This window comes from Acomys russatus, chromosome 8, assembly GCF_903995435.1.
Source record: "Acomys russatus chromosome 8, mAcoRus1.1, whole genome shotgun sequence".
Classification (NCBI taxonomy): domain Eukaryota; kingdom Metazoa; phylum Chordata; class Mammalia; order Rodentia; family Muridae; genus Acomys; species Acomys russatus.
In genome coordinates, this window is record NC_067144.1 from 18,634,291 (window position 1) to 18,646,591 (window position 12,301).

The 12,301-nt window shown below is 48.0% G+C and overlaps 1 protein-coding gene across 11 annotated transcripts in view; it reads right to left on the reverse strand.

Annotated features, from left to right (window-relative positions):
* Positions 1-12,301, reverse strand: part of Kalrn (kalirin RhoGEF kinase) — a 609,660-nt gene that overhangs the window by 350,896 nt on the left and 246,463 nt on the right. For all 11 annotated transcript variants that reach the window (XM_051149844.1, XM_051149845.1, XM_051149843.1 and 8 more), the window contains exons 7-9: positions 7,363-7,554; positions 4,125-4,256; positions 834-1,064 (exon numbers count right to left, since the gene is read on the reverse strand). In XM_051149844.1, coding sequence (XP_051005801.1) covers positions 834-1,064; positions 4,125-4,256; positions 7,363-7,554 — 555 coding nt within the window. The remainder of the gene's footprint in view (positions 1-833; positions 1,065-4,124; positions 4,257-7,362; positions 7,555-12,301) is intronic.

The window sequence follows — 12,301 nt, forward strand, 5'->3', positions numbered from 1 at the left end:
CATGTAACGATGGTCAGGATGCTCCTTACGCTGCCTGTCCACCTTGGGCATCAAGCGCCTCCCCCAACAAACTCAGAGGGAGATGATCTTGGCCTTGATCTTGAGTTCAGACCTTACTCAGCCCCACCCCCACCCCCTGCCCCCATACTCAAGTGTATGAGTCCTCTGGGCAAAGCTGCCAGGGTCCACAAAGACAGAGAAACAGAAAATATAAAAAAGAAAGAATGGGCGGTTCCCTCTGAATGGGCATTTGTGGCTGTATTGTTACAGTAAGAAACAATCATTCTATTATTATCTAAAGTGATGAAAGAGCAGGGGCTAGCACAATGATACAACACCAACAGACAGAGCCGAAAGTAACCCCTGACCATGGGATGGACAGTGACGGATAGCCCTGGCTTTCAGTCTGGTTTCAAAGGTCCAGCTTTGTTAATACATCATCCCAAAGCACCCTGCATGCCACCCCTACTCTGTCCATCCACCTTGTCGTCGATCAAGACACAAGTCCACTTTACGTAGAGTCCCTCTCCGGCAGTGCTCAGATGAGCCCACAACACCAGAGTTGTCAAGCATCTCCAAGGAGATGGTACCCGGGTTGACCTCTCCCCTCACAGGACTCAGCGCTGCCCACCAACACGCATACCATATTAACTAAGCCAGTTTGGTTTGTCTTGTTTTCCTCTCCTGAAGAGGGTGGGAGAACCACTGAGGGGCAAGTTTCAGGGTTCCCTTTACCAAGGAAGAGTTTCTTGAGCTGATAACCAGGTCAGGAGTCCTAGCTGTCAGTGTCCTGGGATGGAGGGCGGGACGTGGGGTTGCTCAGAGCCTGTTACCTGCTGCACATCCTGCTGGAAGACACACAGCTGCAGCCGCTGGTGGAGCCGCACTTTGCGATGCTGCCAGATGCTCTCGAGCCGCCGCTGGTGGTGCAGCACCTCGTGCACCACATCCAGCACCTGGTGTACTGCCTTGGAGTAGTTGGCTGTGGCTGTGAGGGACTCAGAGTTTCCAGGACTCAGGGGACGCTGCAGGACATCCAGCAGTGCTTTGCCATCCTGGCTGACCTGTAGGAAGAAGGAAGGAAGGGAGTTCAGGCCAGAGCTCTGACCAAGGGAGAGCAGAAGCAAGCAGAGTCAAAGAGAGGCAAGAGGAGTCTGCCCAGAGGCTCCTGATGAGGCCTGACACCCTGAGTCCACACGAGCTCATCACAACCAAGGAGTGTGCCAGCCACATCCTGTGTCTACAGTGTGTCTCTACAGCCACATACTGGGTCTGCAGCACAGAGAAGAACAGAACACCCAGGGTGGAGGGAGAGAGGAGGAGCTGCCAGATGGCTGGCAAGCTGTGTGCATATGAAAGCTTCTCTCCCATCTCCAAGTAGAGCTGACTGATCACAGACAGGGAGTCTGCCTTCTTCCTGACTCTTTCCCCAGTGTCCACGACAGTGCCTGCCACACAGTAGGTGCTTTCTGAGCATTCTGAGTAACTCTGTGACTACATCAACTGCAAGGGGTTCATGTCAGAGAGAAAAACCCCATGGGTCGCCCGCCACCCCAAATCTCTCCTGCTTTCTCGTCCTCAGCTGTCTCTTCTTGTCTCCAAGCTTCTAGATGTATTAACAAGGGCAGTGGTCCTCAGTGCCCTTGTTTGTAGAGAGGGAGTGATAAGGCTTCACACTCCACAGAGTGGCTGTGAGTGTTATATGAGTTAGCACATGCAGAGTGCACAGGGCACAGCACATAGCATTGGCTACCATTTTATTTTCATCTCTGCAACTTCTCCTGTTATCTTCCTTTTTTTAAAAAAATTTTTTCATCTACTTTCTTTAATTATCACTGGTTCTTTTACCCTTTCTTCTGTCTATATTCAATCTTCTTGCACAGTAGAGTAGGGACCTTAAGATTGTAGACACGACACTCGTGTTCCTGGACTCCCCAACTTCACCCTCAGTACTGGTGGCAGTGGTGGCTGCATCCCTGTCATTCCCTGGAACCGTGCCACAATCAAAGGCACGGCGCATTCTGGAAAGTGGCATTGTAGGATCAATGCCACTGGCCCCACAGTGCCCGCCAGAGTTCCCACTGAATATGTGCCTTTTCCTTTTGTAAGAGCGGATACTGGAAAACTGACAAATTTTACAACTCCAGATTAATTTGACTAGAGTCAAAGTTGAAGCAGGTGTGGCATTGAAGTGGCCATCTTTTCCTACTGCAAAGATAGAAGAAAGAGGTGTGTTTCCTTGTCCTCTACCTGATGAACCAGGAGCTGTTCCCAGCCTTGCAGCACCACCCCCTGCCAATTCTTCTCCTCAGTCTTATGTGGAACTCCAGAACACAGAAGCAGCTACATTCTTCTTATGTGGGGGTCAAGAATTGTTGAGGTTAAGAGAAGGGATGCTAACAGAAGCGATGCGGTAGAGTAGGCTAAAGGCAAAAGAGGAAGGCATCACCACCCACTGGTCCTGCCAGCCCCACCTCCTCACTTTACTGCTAAGGGGTGGGCAGCTCACAGATGCCACAGAAGTGATACCCTGAGGAGATGCGAGCAGATGACATCTTAAAACCAAAGCCAGGGCAGTTCTCCATGGGGGACTTCTGTATCTCGGTACTATGCTCAGGGCTGGGTGGTGAAGACAGCAAAGTTCTAGCAACTCAAGCCAACATAAGAGCCATCTCCATGTCTCAGTCTCCACATTTGCAGAGGCTTAGAAGAACCTCCCAGGTCCCTGGGAAGATGGGAGAAACAGTTGGTCTGTCCATATGTCAATGTCCCCTGTACCTCATGGATATGAATGAATGATATACAGGTGTGAGCCTTATCCACTCTCTACTTTTGTACTAAGGAGCAAATTTAGAGGCCCTTGGGCCATGGGGAGAGGCACAGCTCTGCCATAAGACAAAGCCATGAGGACATTTGGATCAGAGATGCTGAGATTGGATTTATGTGCTTCTGTATAGACAAGACTCTCCGCCATATTTCACCCTCATCACTGTCAGGCCCCACTCAGCCAGGCATGTGACACACGTTATTCTTACATCCCTTGACACCACGCAAGAGCTTCACTCCACAGAAGAACCTGAAGCCCAGGGTGGCAAAGCTCTTCCACGGGGGCCACACAGCTAAGAAGCGAGGGAGCCCAAGATGCAAACTGAATTTGCTATGGCAAAGCCTTCTTCCCTTGACTGTGCAAACTCACCCAGAGCAACAGTTACTAACATGTACACGCTAGTACACCCCCACCCGCTCCAACCCCCGTTTCGACATCTTCCTTTACTCTGCATCTTTAACAGCCACCTCAGAACAATCAGATGTAGGCAGACTAGGATGTCACTGTCACGAACACTTCTCACTGGCCTTGCCCCAGCGGAGAGAAGCTGGGAGACCTGAGTTCAATTACCCTCTTATCTTTTCCCCTCAACCTTTTCTTTGGAATCGATGCCATTTGGAAACCATTCGCATTATGTGTTTCCGTACGTTTGTGCGTGTGGCCATTTCCTTAAACCTGGAAGGGAGTATCCCACAAAATTCCTGCTCTCATCCTTCAGGGTCTCCTGCACTTGATTTTTTTTTTTTTCCAGTGGAAGGTCCTTTCAGCTCGCCCTTTGCATGAATGGCAGCTTCCTACTTATGCACACTATGGGGATTTCCTCGGGCTCTTCCAGGAAGAACACAGGGATTGTCCAATGAACTGTTTGTTGTTGTTGTTGTTGTTGTTTTAAATAGGGATGTGAGTGCTGGTGTTACATGTTGGTTTTTTTTATCAACAGGAAGGCAAGTTCAGAAGAGTTAGCATTGCTTCCTCACACCCTTTCTCCTGCAGGAGGAAGTTGACTCTTCACACAAGGTGAGGGGGCGTCCAGGTACATATGAAAGGGGAAGGGGGGGCCAGGAGGCCTGGAGAAGAACGTGAACACATGTACAGTGGGACGGGCCTGGCAAAAGCTCAAACCACATCTGCTCCTGGCCAGGGACTCCAGAGCTCCCAGCTCAAGGTTCTTAAAGATACAAGAGAAGAAAACTTTGTTTTCTTAAAATCCCACCCAGGTTATTCCACAATGTACGTGGCGGTACTCTAGCACCCTCACCTAACACACACAAACCTGTAGTTGCCCCTTGGTCCTTACCTCTGTGTAGGCCTGGGTCACCTGTTCGTACAAGGACTGGTGGTGGTGGATTGCCAGCTCCAGGTCCTGCATCTCAGAGGGAAGGCCGCCTTCGCTGCACATCTTGCACCAGGCATCCACTCCTGACAGAAACTGGAAAGAGATGCCAGGTGAGTGAGTATGGTACACTAGGTGGAGAGCGAGTAACTTAAACAGCCGAGAAGGTCAATGCTGAGGAACGATGCTGAGAAAGTTTAGTGTTTCAGGGACGCCTTCAGAAAGCTGGCCTAACCCTTACTAAAAAAGTTCTGCCAGGAAGACATTTGCAAAGTATGGTTTGTACAAGGAACAGGGCATGGCCAGCCATCTGGATGCTTCATAGGGTGTGCCCTGCAACATCTGCAAAGTGCAGGCCCCTACGCAGCCCACTACAGCGCATAGATAATGAGCACTTCTTGCACATTTGGGCATATGAAAGGGGCTGAATGAAATGCAATGAGTTTGCTAGCCTGTGCTTCCTATGCACAAGGAATGTGGGAAAGGCATGGAACACTCCGAGAATATCACCAGCATCCCCTGGGACCTTGAAGAGACTCCTATAGGGTATACATATTAAGGCTTAACAGGATGGACTGTTGAGCCCTGTTCCTGAGGGCCGAACGTGGTGGGGCATAATAGGGCAGACCACGTTGCTCTGATAGTGGCAGCAGTTCCTAAGATGTGATGTATAGACAGACCTTAGCAGATATCAAATTATCCAAAAATTAAAATTAACAGCTGTAGAAAACGATGGGTCTCCCTGCATAAAGGGTGAGCTTTCTAAAGCCACTCAGATTTATTGGGTGGAAAAAATACACCTTTAAAATGCAAATAATCCTTCACCCAACAGAACGGCACTGTCTGCCATCCCCTTGCCTGGGTGCACAGCTCCATTTAAATTAATTGCCTAAATACCTTTTAATCTCATTGCCTAGAACAGCCCATAGGAGGACAATAAAGAACTGTCTAAATAAACGCTTAAAAAACGGTCTTGAATTTTTCCCCTCCCCACCTAAAGAGAAGCACGGTTTATGGCTTTCCCTGAAGGAATGGTAATACCTGAGGAAACTGCACTAAAACAGACACAAATAAACTTGTTTTGAGCCAAACTAATCCAAGTCAGAAAACCAATCACTTTAGCTTCTCCAGTTTTCCTATCAGTTCTGGCCCGGTGTTTTCTTCTGCAAACCTGTGACGACTCATCCTGGCTCCTGTCAGTTCTTAGGCCCTGACCTGTTGGCTGCTACGCTTGGCTTTGCACTCTGTCTTTAGGGATTGCTTGGCAGTTCTGGAAGACTACCAGTGTCAGACAGGAATTACTGGGACGCTTCCTGCTAGGTTATTGTTCCATCCGCCAGTAACATCACACAGGAACCTGGGAGCAACTGGCATTCTTACGCCATATGGGGATGGAGGGATTTCCCTGTTTCTCTCATAGGAGTCCTATAGCAGGTCCCATATGATGGTCAGCCTCATGCTAGGTAGCCAGAGACAGAGGGAAGGACCGAGTCTTCCTTGCTAACTAGATAGACCTGGAATAAAGTGAGCAAGTGATAGAGCTGAAGACAGAACAGACTGGGTGTCAATGTTCTTGGGATCCTACGAAGGAACCAACCACTACTTAGTACAAAGAAAAGATGTGGCTAGGTACCTCTCAAAGTGTAGGGCCATGGCTTGATTTATAGAGAGTATTTATTTCAGTGTGTGGGACAGCTACAGACGGAAATAAACACAGGTTGAAAAATAAATAAATAAAAGGATGCTATGTCAGTGTGTGTAGCAGACACCCATGGTAGTAGTGCCTGCCAGTTATAAGTACATTAGACAGTTTGCATGGCCCATCTATCACAGCCGGTCTCCTCCCAACAGCCCCGGGGGTCTGATAATTAGGCTCACACTAGGGAGGAGGAAAGGGTGGGGTTGGCATGAGTGAAAGTCACTAAGGAGGGCGCTGGCTATAGAACCTTCATGTCTGGCCTCAAAGTCAAGAACTGCTTCAAGGATCCCATGTTGTTGCCTTCCCTGTTAGACTGGGTAGGGGGAAGGATTTAAGATACGAGTATGTGTCTGAAATGCCTTGACCTGTGAGAGTCACCTAAACGGAACACCACGAGAGAAACTTAGAAGCCAGAGGTTGTATGACTTTTAGCAGTGGGTGTGAGAAAGTGTTTAACAATTGGTTCATACACGGATGTGTGTATGTATATTATGCTCACACACATGGGCACACTGTAAATTTTATTGATATAAAGGATGTGTAACCTACAGTTTACAAAGTGTAACCTATACAAGTGCTCTTCATTGCAGTTTCATGTAGCCAATCCACTCTCGCAGGTACCTCTGATAAACTCTCACGTCCATTGTCAATGGTAGTGAGAGCTTAAATTGACCCAAGAAAACATGGTGGTATTTTTCCCTTAAATTAAGGAGTAAGGCCTAAGATTGCCCCTTAGGGAAGTGAGTGTGACTCCTGGAAGGATATTTCTGGATTTTATATGCTGCTCGCCTTGTGACAGTTACAGACAAGATGCATTTGTAAGTGTGTATACTTTAAAACATACATGCTTCCATTTTTTAAAGACTTTGTAGTAGGTTGTCAAGCCCTGATGTGTGGCATTTGACGGCTTCCATGGTTAAAATTCCTATGTCTTCAACATTTAAGCCTACAAGTGGAGGCTGAATGTGAGGTGGAAAGAGGCGGCCAGTGGTATAGAATTCTATAGTGGTTCTGTCATAGAAAATGTAAACAATAGCCCCAAGAACATAGATTGTAATAAGATACAGTACCCAGGAAGTGATGAGTTTAAGTTTAACACATGGCAATGTTGAACAATTAACCCACAAAATTTCTGGAAAAAAAATTGACAACTAATTTTCCAGGAGCTCGTTTGAGTGAGGACCTGACACACCACAGGCTCTTAGGAGGTCATGTGCTCCGAGTTTCAATCTCCCCCTTTGTAAAATGGGTTCATATAGCCACTGCCTGTAGCAAGGATAACGATTATTTCCACTTGTTGCACTGTTACTAACTTTTTAATATCCATAGCAAATACCTAACAAATGTTTCATGCAAAGTTAGTTTCTTCTGCACTAAATCCTGCTGTCTCCAGAATAAACTAATCAAATAGTCAACACACACACACACACACACACACACACACACACACACACACACACGTGCATGCACCTCCTCCTCCCATCACCTGCCCCAGGGTCTTACCTGTTCTGCCTTCTGGTGGAACACAGCAGACATGGCCAGGATGGTGCTGCGCTCATCCAAGGCAGCAGCAAAGCTCTTCCACTCCTGGTCTAGTTGTGTGGAGATCTGCTTGATTTGCTGCGAGGCGTAATGGCCGGCCTCTGAGAGGCGGGAAGCGACGGACATGATGCGGTTGATGTTGACATAGGCATTCTAGGAGGCAAAGCAGGGTAAGCACTTAGCGGGGCAGACTGAAAAGGTAGCCATTCATCAGACATTTCTAGAAGAGGGGCAGTTGGAGAACGAGACCACCCAGAACAAAACGCCCAGGAGACACTGGCATAGGCTTGGCATCTGCATCTGTGACAGGCCCAAGGAGAGTCCCTACGGAGCTGAGGCATTTCAACCTAAGAACCAGCACAGACTGCAAGCCAAAGACGAACACACCTCCGTGCACTCACTTTACATGCACTCTTAGGGAACTGTCACAATCGGAGCTACTCTCTCTCTCACTGGAGTCCTCTTTGGAAGCAGTGACCATGGGACAGCCGAAGGGAGTAGAGAGTCCTTCTTACTCTAGAGAGAACTGTACACAGGGCAGAGCTGTCCCCTACACTATGGCAGACAGGGTAAAGACATGGAAGCCAAACAGCTTCCCATCACTACCCAATACGCTCCCTTCCCAACGCCCATCTCTTCATTCCCTGACAAAAGACCCAAGGCATGAGCTGGTAGCCAGGGTATTCATAAAGACAGAATTTGGAGGCCATTATATGTGTTCCATCGTAAAAATAAGATCCGCAGGCCCCGTTCTTGGCCCTGTGTGGCCTGGAACATTTCCATAGTGATTTTGAAAGGCTCCAATAGGTACCCCTCAATACATCTGCAGGGGCTTCCTTGGCCATCTGTCTCCTTTTCACCTGGTGTTTTGTTTACATCCATTCCCATTTTTTGCTTGTCTATGAAAATCTCATGAACACATATGTAGCTTCCAACTAGGCCAGCCCAGGAAAAAGCCTACCAATGCAGTGCAGCAGCGATCCTGATTATTTTTAACTGCTCCCTCCAACTAATCATCTATCAAAGCAGCTGTGCCCTGTGGCATCCCGGGGAGCCCCTCGGTACACGAGATGCCTGGAGGACCAGGAGCCAGGTTGTTTGCACTTTCGCTCTTCGTTACAAATCTTCTCAGATGACGATAAATATTCTTCCAGGAATATGTGGCAGAATTTTCCCTGGGCTCTATGAGCTAAGCAACAGTTTATCAACACCAGGGGAGGATTAATGAGGGTTCCCTCAGTTTCTCTTCCCAGTTCCCATTCATCTCAGCTGTCCCCAGCCTCCACATCCTCCATCCCAAACCCGGCCCCGGCTGATAAGGTCTCTCTTAATCTACAAGGTCTCTGTGGAAGTTTAAAAAGGTTAAGCGAGGTGTGAAAGCACAAATCCATTCTGGTGTCCAATGGCCCCTGTGTGCCATCTTTGTTTTTTAGCGTGGCGTGAGCCCTTCCACATGTAGTACATTTCCTTAAGAGAGCTAGAACAGGGCTGGCTGTTGTCTCGTGAGACAGCCATCCTTTTCAGAATTAGTGATCATTATCAGCACTGTTTTCTGTGCTGATTCTGAACACAAATTCACTGAAAAGTAAACTACTTATAGAACTGCCAGAGAAAACACAACAACAACAACAACAACCACTGCATTTTGATATAGAAGAGGGAAAGAGGAAAAAAAGGAGGCGCTGAGTTTAACAGTTTTCTCTTCTAGGGGATAAAAACGAAGTTCCCCTAAAAGTTCCTGCTTCTTTCATTGTCTTTGTCTGGGTTCATCACAAAATAGACCATGAGGTGGTGATTTGGGGCAAAATACTTCCTTCAGGCACTATCCCAGGAAGCACAGTGAGAGACAAGAGAGGCGCGAGTTGGATGGACAAAGGGTGTATTCATCAATGGGTTAGTGCCACGAGCAGTTGGGTTCACTCTCTCTGGAGAGCTTGAAGAAACTATAAAACCACCTCCTAGTGATCCTGCTGACAGGCGTAGAGTCTGAGCTATTGGCACCGTTGAAAGTCCCTCCTAGAATAACCCTGCCACTTGCAACCTGACCTCCCACAGGTCAACTATTCTCCAGAGTCCAGAGGGCCACCCTCATCAGGGACACAAAGGAAGCCATTGTCTACATGGCAATCATCTGCAGATGATGCCCAGGGTACCTATGGGAAAGCACTGATCATGCCTCATAAAGCTGTCCTTCAAACTGGGTTCCAGTCCCAGAAGGTCCCTCCTCTATTTATATAGAGCTCTCTATAGTGGTCAGTCCTCCTGTCGCGGAAGAAAGGCTGGTGTTCAGCTTTGGTCACACAGGACCCAAGAAAAGCAGGAAGAGTAGGACATTCATCATCTTTGTCACCACGTGTGTCTCTGTTCTCCTCTCATCCAGGGAACACAGAGAGTGAGTTTCCTAGCTATTACAGACGCCCCATTGCGGCCACCTCAGGAGACTGTTAGCAACTTGTTACTCATTCAAATATTTATAGAGAGTGGGGCAGGCTCTGTGTGAGGGGCTGTGAGAGATCAAAAAGTGGGACAGAATTCCTGTCCACCTAATCAATCCCTCGGGGTTCACCATATAAGACAAATATGCTATGGTTTAAAGCAAGATTAAATATGCCCCTTCCACAGCAGTAGTTCTCAACCCATGGGTCAAGACCCCTTTGGGTGTCAAATGCCCCTTTCACAGGGTCGCCTAAGCCCATCAGAAAACATAGATATTTACGTTATAATTCCTGACAGTAGCAAAAGTACAGTTATGAAGTAGCAATGAAAATAATTTTATGGTCGAGAGCCACCACATACTCTTCCCTACAGCTCCTGTGCTGACCACCAAGGATGGCCAGGCAAGCTACACTGCCAACTGACTGCCAAGGATGGCCAGGCAAGCTACACTGCCAACTGACCGCCAAGGATGGCCAGGCAAGCTACACTGCCAACTGACCGCCAAGGATGGCCAGGCAAGCTACACTGCCAACTGACTGCCAAGGATGGCCAGGCAAGCTACACTGCCAACTGACCGCCAAGGATGGCCAGGCAAGCTACACTGCCAACTGACCGCCAAGGATGGCCAGGCAAGCTACACTGCCAACTGACCGCCAAGGATGGCCAGGCAAGCTACACTGCCAACTGACCGCCAAGGATGGCCAGGCAAGCTACACTGCCAACTGACCGCCAAGGATGGCCAGGCAAGCTACACTGCCAACTGACCGCCAAGGATGGCCAGGCAAGCTACACTGCCAACTGAAACAGGCAGATAAGTTCTCAAATGACTCCGCGCGCACAGAGAGCCACAAACCAGATGTGAAGGGAGGAGGGTCAGGGAGAGTCTCCAAAAACCAAAAAAAGTGAGAGAGAGGTTTAAATAGCCTAAGTGAGTAAACAAATAGGGTGCTTGTTCATTAGAAATAAATGGCATTGTGCTGGGCCTGTGGTCAGTCCATCATGTGGTTCTTTTGTGTGAAGGTTCTGTCTCTTTTAAAGAACATTTGAGAGTCGTGTTCATCCTTGGGACACAGCCAATGAGAAATGAGATGATGGCTCTTTTGGCCTTTTTAGCTGCTATAGCTGCTCCTTCCATGCTCCCTCTCTTCTGCCTGGCTCTCTCATTTTTTTTTTTCTTGACATCTCAAGTGCATCTGCATGGTTGTCTATCAGGGCATCACTGTCACTGGACCAGAAAGAAATATATATATGAGTTCTTCTGCCAGCAATGACACTCACTTAAGATGTCACGATGCCTCTGTGCCCCAGTTTCCTCACTTGTAAAACAAGGGAGTTGAACTAAGTGATCTCAGATCTCTCATTCCTGAGTCAGCAGTGCCTAGGAGGCAAAGACAGTGCTACCTCCCCGAGAAGTACGTAGCTCAGCCTCGCTGTCCACAGGCCACATCCTGGGTCTTCACCAACTTGGAGGCGGATCTCCTGAGTTCTTCAGGTTGTACAGGGCCAACGTTCCAGCCCTCTTCACACCCTCTCTCTGCTTTAGCCCCTCTCCATCAGCAGAGCTTCTCAGACAAACCAGAAGATGGTAAGTCGACTGTTGGCTGGCTTGGGGAATGTCTTTGTTTGTGCATGTACTGACCTCAAACTCACTATGCAGCTGAAGCTGGCTCCGAACTCCTGACCCTCCTGCTTCTACCCACTACGTGCTGGGATTATAGGCTGTGGTAACCACGCCCAGGTGATGAGTATCTTCTAACAGCCTTCAGAATGGATTTATTACATTTTCCATGTACGCTCATCACTACTACTATTATTATCATGCTGTCACTATTTTTTTTAAAGTGTGGTGTTGTGTGAGCTATAACTACAGTCTACTCTACAGAATGCAGCCGAGTTGCCTCAGGTCTGTTATATCAGCTGCCATCCTCCCTCATCAGCTGGTCACAAGAACAAGTCTTGCCGACTTGCAAAGCTTCTCTCTTGGCACCCTGCCTCCTTTCGCTACCTATGGAATTCTCCGTTTGTCTGTTTGTTTCACCCTCAAAGTCATTAGTTAGCAATTACAGGGTGGACAGTCCCTTCTCCCGTGGCTTTGCCATCTGCTGTGACCACTGAAATCAACGGAGCAGCCATTTTCCTATGAACTACTTGCCAGAATCTTGAGATCTCAGATGCACAGAAAGGGTTCTCACTCTGAATATGCCCCTTGCCTTACCCTAAGCGGCCAAGAAAACATGCAAAGATGCTTACTGACAAAGATACAGATAACTTTCTAGAACACACTTTCTGTGAATTGCATTCCTTTTGTGGCAGACTCTGAGGAGACGTCAGTTCTAGTAGAAACAAGCTATGATTTTAGAAACCTTGAGCTCTGTCAGTGGCTGGTTGTTAGAGATCATTGCCAGGAGTGCACATTCTTTGAATTCCATTCACTTCTTTTTTAAAAATTGGGACAAACGTCATA